Source organism: Cyprinodon variegatus, unplaced genomic scaffold (assembly GCF_000732505.1).
Source record: "Cyprinodon variegatus isolate N-32 unplaced genomic scaffold, C_variegatus-1.0 Scaffold523, whole genome shotgun sequence".
Taxonomy (NCBI): Eukaryota; Metazoa; Chordata; class Actinopteri; order Cyprinodontiformes; family Cyprinodontidae; genus Cyprinodon; species Cyprinodon variegatus.
This window is the reverse complement of record NW_015150976.1, coordinates 171500-178476: the sequence shown is the minus strand read 5'-3', so window position 1 is coordinate 178476 and position 6977 is coordinate 171500. Positions and strand designations below refer to the sequence as shown.

Genomic DNA, 6977 nt, shown 5'->3' with positions numbered 1-6977 from the left:
AGTCTCTTAAAAATATGTGTTGTGTATTGGCGCTATAGAAATACACTGAATTGAATTGTATTAAATTCATATTTCAGCGATCCAATTTCATGATCGGATAAGCAAATCCATAACTGTTGATGTCCCAGAGGTTGTCATAAATTCATAAAAAACTCTCAACATATTTTAGCATCCAGTTAGCCAGCAGCCCTCCTCTAGTAGCAAAGAAATCTCAGCTTGAAGAATCTTGGTCCAAACTTAGCTTAATAAAATTACATCCATGGCTGTGAGGCAAACCAGCAATGAACAGGGAATTGTCCAGTTTAACTATTACAAATGTGAGGAAATAGAAGAACAAAAGATGTCTGGCTATTATATAGAGCAGCGGTCCCCAACCTTTTTTGCACCACACGGACCGCTACATGACAGACAATATTTTCACGGACCGGGGGGGGGGCATTTGCGGACCGTTTGTTACTTGATCGTGTTTACCCAATCAAACCCCCCCACCCCCGCGCTTACCGGCCGGGCAGGGGGGTAACTACGATAAGGTAAAACGATACGACTGGCATAAAATCAAATACAAACAACATAAAAATAAAACAATAGGCCGGTCCCATCGTGGCGTAATCACAGACAATGACAAACAAAGTGTGCTCCTGATGTCCAGTCTGCTCCGTAGCTTTATTTTGGTCGCTGTAACTGCAGAAAATCCTGCTTCACAAAGATAGGACGTCATAGATAGGATGAGTCTTGAACTGAATTAACCTGTGTCAACAGGCACAGATGCACCGACTGATGTAACTGGAAGAGAATACCGCAATTTATTATATTTTTCAAAATAAAAAATTTTTTATTTTTTTTTTTTCTGTGCGGCCCGGTACCAAATGACCCACGGACCGGTACCGGTCCGCGGCCCGCTGGTTGGGGACCGCTGATATACAGTACATGTATATCATATGTATGTTTGCTCACAAGGGTCAGGACTTAAATCAAGTTAACATTCATTTTCGTCTCGCATTTAAAACAGTAAAAGTTGATCAAAATGTTGGACAAAGTAAAATCACTGCATAAATAAAATAATATCTAGAATAAAACCCATTGTGACATCATCCTTCATTTGGCAAGACAACCAGAAAAGCCTTTATAACATGGTAGCATTTGATTAAACAGAGACTCCACTCAATGTTAGGACCACAATCTACTCCTGATGTCAAGAACTCTGAGCCGAAGGACCCATTATCTAAGGCAAGACAGAGAGTGGGATAATTCAAAAAGCATTTATTAAAACAACGTATGAGCGGAGCAGCAGCGGCTATCACAGGAAACTCTGTAAAAGGAAACATATGTTAGTGACCACATAAATCTAACGGAGAATGATACGAACGCGTGAGTCACTAACCTGGTTTAACAGTTCAGTCCATAGCCAGAGAACGAGGTAGGATCCAGCCGGTGAGCTGCAAACAAGATGCCGCAGGTGCTGCCCAGAATGTCCAAGATGCTGCAGCCCCAGAGATTGGAGAACCAGAGGATATCCGGAGCCAGGTTGTGCAAACAGATCAGAACAGGAACAGGTAGGCTCAGAGGTTCAGGAGTCCGAAGACAGTTCAGGCAAACTGTGCAGATGGGAACAGGCAGGCTCAGTGGTTGAGAGGCAGAACAGGTCAGGATCAGGAGATCAGAAACACTAAGGAACTCTAAATACACTCTTACCACTGGCTAGAGAAAACCAGAATAATCTGGCCCTGAACACTGGATAGAGGCATCTTAAATAGAGGCAGGAGCAGTTGGAAAAGATGAGCAGTGATTAGAACTTGGGCATAGTTAGACAGGTGAATGGAATGAGTAGTTAAGCAAGTCATCAGCGCCAAGATAATGACACTTGATGCCGTCCATAGCAGCACAGCAGGTCTGCCAAGAGGCTAACAGGCCTATTAGGCTTCATCCAAACAGAGCAAATGTGTCTGTTTTTACTGTAAAACATGATTCGTCTTGTCTGCCCTCATAGGTGACAAATTCCCACACACTTTGATTTTATACATTACTTTACTCTTGTAAATTCTTAGCCAGACTTTGCCAGATTTTTTTTTTCTGATTACAGCCATAATTGAATACAGACAAACAAAAATAATTTCAAATGATTAATTATCCAATTATTTAATACTAATGGCTGTTTTACCTCTGTAAACAAAAAAGACAATAAATTATTACAGCAAAGTCAATCAGGCTTTCATTTTAGGCCATTAGGAGGGTTAGGTTCTGCCTCTTAGATGATCTAGATGTAGCAATCAGAACTCTTTAACCTTTCACTAATTTATGCATTAAAATCACTCACCTTTCCCGGCCTTTCAACAGGGCACAAAAGAGGATTTAAATCAGATTTTCTTTGTTCACTTGTGGAAATCCTTGTGAAAACCTTCTTCCTCATGCAGCCATACTTAAGCTGGACGCTTTAGCAGGAAGCTCTGCAATTTCAACACAGGAGAACCTTCAGTGCACTGATTCATGCTGTAGTTTCCGGATTGTAGGAAATACCGCCCTTATCATCAACTTCAGACCATTTAGACCAATAACAGATTGTATTCTGATTGACTAACTCACTTATGGAAAAGAACACAAATGTTTGTTTTACTTGCTAACTTTTTTTGCCAGACCAGAAAGTCAATCTGCATAGAAACACACTTTTCCTGAAACACTATTAGACCCTATCTTGTCCCAAACCTACAGATCTGGTCTTTGTTTGCATGTCCTCAGCACTTCAATGTAACCAAGCTTTCTATTGCGGGTAATTGAGCTATGGTTTTAACAAACATTGTCACTGATTTAAAATGCTATCATTCCTCTTTAACCTAGCTGCTATTGTTTTTTCTTTGTTTTAAGTACTGTTTGTAATGTTTGTACTTCAGCACTTCTCAAAGGGAGAGTTTTTTCTCTCTGAGGGTTTTGCATAAGATAAGGAATGATAAAAACTACAGGCTGGATCAGAGACTGTGAAGCTTTTTATCTTACCAAAACTCCCAGATCAACACACATTTACCTGGATTTGAAATCTAAGGTTAGCTATTGAGCAAATAACTATTGCTGGTATGTATAACATATGCTGATGAGGACCAAAATAATACAAGAGTTTGAAATAGCATGCTTTAGCTGAGGATAAACTTGGCCTTTGTTACACTATGAAATGCTCACTATCCTGAAGGAGCTTAAATTAAAATAGCTACTAGTCCCTCCTTATTTCACAAGGTGGGAGGAACCTATTTAAGATACCTTCTATCTCTATCATTTGTTTGTTGGAGAGAGGATCTCATCACTGGACTAGAAACAGTGCCAGGCTCTTTTTAGACAAGGTTATTGGTGAATAATATAAGGTCATGAGAAATATTAAGCATTTTTCGGGCAGTTAAGGCAACCGGACTTGAAGTTTTCTCCTCTCATCCAAGATGTTTCCTCAAGTCTAACTAGTGGGGAGAAGCACTGAGATTAATATACTATAGGTCTAATATAATTAATCTAATGGTCGTTATGGAGCTTCTGAAGGGTTGATAACTCCCTCGTCACATCCCATGGAAGTGTGAGGCAGGTGGGGGCGGCTGGGAGCTGAATCTTCTGGATATTGTTACCAAAAGTGCTTTGGAAGTAGGTAAAAGGATATGTCTAAGACCACTTCTTCTGTTGACAGATCCCTGAACATTTCTCCAAACTATCTGTCTTCCTTGGCCAGAATATGGACCTTTTTGTCCTCAAACGAGTGTCCTTTAGCCTTCAGGTGTAGGTGAACAGCTGAGTGCTGTCCTGAGGAATTGGCCGTCCTGTGTTGAGCCATGTGCCTGTGTAGCGGTTGCTTGGTCTCTGCAATGTAAATGTCTGTGCACTCTTCACTACACTGAACGGAGTAAACCACGTTGTTGGTCTTGTTATTGGATGTCTTGTCTTTGGAGTGAGCCAGTTTTTGTCTCAGGGTGTTGCCAGGTTTGAAGTGTACAGGAATCCAGTGCTGGTTGAAAATCCTCCTGATTTTTCAGAGACTCTAGCAACATAGGGGATGATGATGTTCCTTCTTCTTTCCTCTTCCTTCTCAGCAGATCTCTTCTTGTTGGTTTTTAGAAAAGCCAATCTGGGATAACCACAGTTCTTCAGGGATGTCCTAAAGTGCTCCTGTTCTCTGATCTTCCCTCTGTTGGTGGTGGGAATGGTTTCTGCTTGTGTCTGGAGGGTTCTGATGACGCCTAGTTTGTGTTCCAGTGATGAGTCAAACAGAGGCATTGGTCAGTGTGTGTGGGTTACCTGTAAACTTCTATGTTGAGCTGTCTGTCTTCCAGAAAGGCAAGGCTTTCACATCTTCCTCCGGCCCTCTCTCTGGCGTGGTCGAGTCCATGAGCCCGCTGCACTGTTCTCATCCTTCCAAAGCACTGTGCAGCTTTTTAATCGGCCAAGAGTGGCTGTATTTAAGAGTCCAGAAAAAAAACCTTTCTGACCGGATCTCCAGAAGGCCCTGCCAGCTGTAGATGCAGGATCTATGCTTAGTTTGTAGCGCCTTATTTTTAGGAGTTGTCGAGAGCTGTATCAAGCCACTGCCTACAGGCGCTGCCATGTTGGTGATATTAGTAAAGTTGGTTTCTGTTTTATCAAATCATTATATAAAATATTATTTTACCAAATTATGCATTAATTACCTCTTGGATTTGCATTGTGAGATAAACTTTGACTCTAAAACATAAATCTATTCTTTCATTTTATTGATAATGATTTTCAGCCATTTTTTCCTCTTGGTTTACATCTGGCTTAGTTTAGTTGAGTTTCACTAGTTTAATCAGGGTTGTTTAACTGAAATATGTTTGATTAAGGGTTGAATGATTGTTGTTTATTGTTGAGCGTATAGATCATAGCCACATGCATCACATGTGTCATAACCATGTGACGTCATTACGGGCCTTTCAGCTAATAAACTAGCTGATGCTTTTTACCATCTTAGATTAGTTCACTTATGTTTTTTGTTCATTTTGAGAAATTACATCAACATCAATCATCTCAGTTAAATTTTCATGTATTTATCAACAAACTATAAGTGTAACTGTGTAACAGTCTATAGCAGTAAAAATGCATTAAATATCAGGACTTTCTAATAAAAATGCTACAATTTTATAACTTTCAACCAATCAAAAGGTTAAATAACCTAAATAGTATGATAACAACTAAAATATATATGTGTTGTTGTTATATAATTATTCATACAAAATTTGAGGGAAAACATGTTTGAATTGAAAAGGGGGTTAATTTTGTTGATACATGGTTTCTGATTAAATGCGATTAATTTCAATTAATTAATTAGAGACCCTGTAATCAACTTGATTAAAAGTTTAAGTCGTGTCAAACCACTATCTAAATAGTTGGATGCAAATGATGGACATAACTGGACAAAAAGTAGTTTGCTCTTGATTCTCAGTGTCACTTCCTTTTTTATAAAGTAGGACATCAATTCATAAAAAAAGGTGATTTGAATTCTATAACTCAAAGTTTTTTTTTGCCCATGAGCAATGATCAACTTAATGGCAACATTCTGTACCCAGCTATTGTAGCATCTATCTAGGCTAGAGCTGCCAGTCTGGTAAAGAATTTGGTTGTTATTTCAAATTTTAAGTGGTAAATGTTTAATGAAGCAGACATAAAGCTGAATAAAACTAGACTAAAACCTTTTAATGTTTTAGTTTTATTTAAAACAGACTAAAACAATCACATGGTAATGGCTAAAATGTGACTAAAACTAACAATAGTTTTAGTCACTACAGTATAAAATAAGTCATAAGTCAGTATAATTTGTGCTAATATAGAATCGGGTAAATATCGGTATCGGCAAATCGAAGTGGAAATGAAGAATCTGTATTGGGACACCGCTAGTTAATGAGTTTCAGCCCGACACCACTGAAACATCCAGCAGCTGATAGGAGGGTTTACCTTTGTACCAGAATGGCATATAAATTGATTCAAGCTGAAATAACCAAACACATATTTTGTTTTTTATTGAGGATATGTTTAAAATAAATATTATGAACAATAAAAAAATAGATTTTCATGTTATATGTAATAAATTTGTTTACATGAAGGTAACAGTTCTTTGTTTTTCAGATGGCTTTGTGCTCTCATTGGAATGGTGGTGGTTGGCTTCAGTGTTATATGTGTAAGTATATAAAGAGGAACTGACGTGAAACCAGAGCTGAACTCAGTAGAATTTCCCAGAAGCTAAACTTATTGAACCATGGCTAGTGTTGCCTTCTGTCTGTTTCAGGTTCCCTTTGCCAAAGACATCTATGGTCTAATTCTTCCTAACTTTGGTGTGGGTTTTGCTATTGGTGAGTTTCTCACATCTCCTCACTTTGCATATTTTAATAATTTCAATTAAAAATGATCAATAATAATAATTTTCACTCTGTGCTGCAGGTATGGTGGATTCCTCCATGATGCCTATAATGGGTTACCTGGTGGACCTGAGGCATGTGTCTGTGTATGGCAGTGTGTATGCCATTGCTGATGTGGCGTTCTGCATGGGATTTGCTTTAGGTAAACAAATAAAGACACAAACTTTTAACAATTAAAACATTTTAGGGTTACAGACCATTTAAGCTACTCTGCTAAATAAGATTCAAAATCTGTAAAAAATCATTTAAATTATGTGTATTTGCCCTTAATTTGTGCAGATAAATCAGTGCAAATAGGATAAAAGTTATTCATAAAGATGACTTTTCATCTCGAAAATAAAATGCATTTTTTTTTACTTTTAACTAAGTAAATAATAAAATTGCAATTGCACAATTTGTAAATTGCTGAAAATATGTTAGATATGTTAAGTAACATAAAATTTTGCATTAATTTTCAAAAGATATCAGACAAAAAAGCAACAAAATTCAATTAGAGATGGATGGATGGATGGATGGATGGATGGATGGATGGATGGATGGATGGATGGATGGATGGATGGATGGATGGATGGATGGATGGATGGA

At 38.1% G+C, this 6977-nt stretch overlaps 1 protein-coding gene across 1 annotated transcript in view; it reads left to right on the top strand.

The window, feature by feature from the left end:
• The window catches only part of slc18a2 (solute carrier family 18 (vesicular monoamine transporter), member 2), a 59142-nt gene that overhangs the window by 43721 nt on the left and 8444 nt on the right, over window positions 1-6977 (top strand). The window contains exons 11-13 of the mRNA XM_015391057.1: window positions 6103-6154; window positions 6263-6326; window positions 6415-6534. Coding sequence (XP_015246543.1) covers window positions 6103-6154; window positions 6263-6326; window positions 6415-6534 — 236 coding nt within the window. The remainder of the gene's footprint in view (window positions 1-6102; window positions 6155-6262; window positions 6327-6414; window positions 6535-6977) is intronic.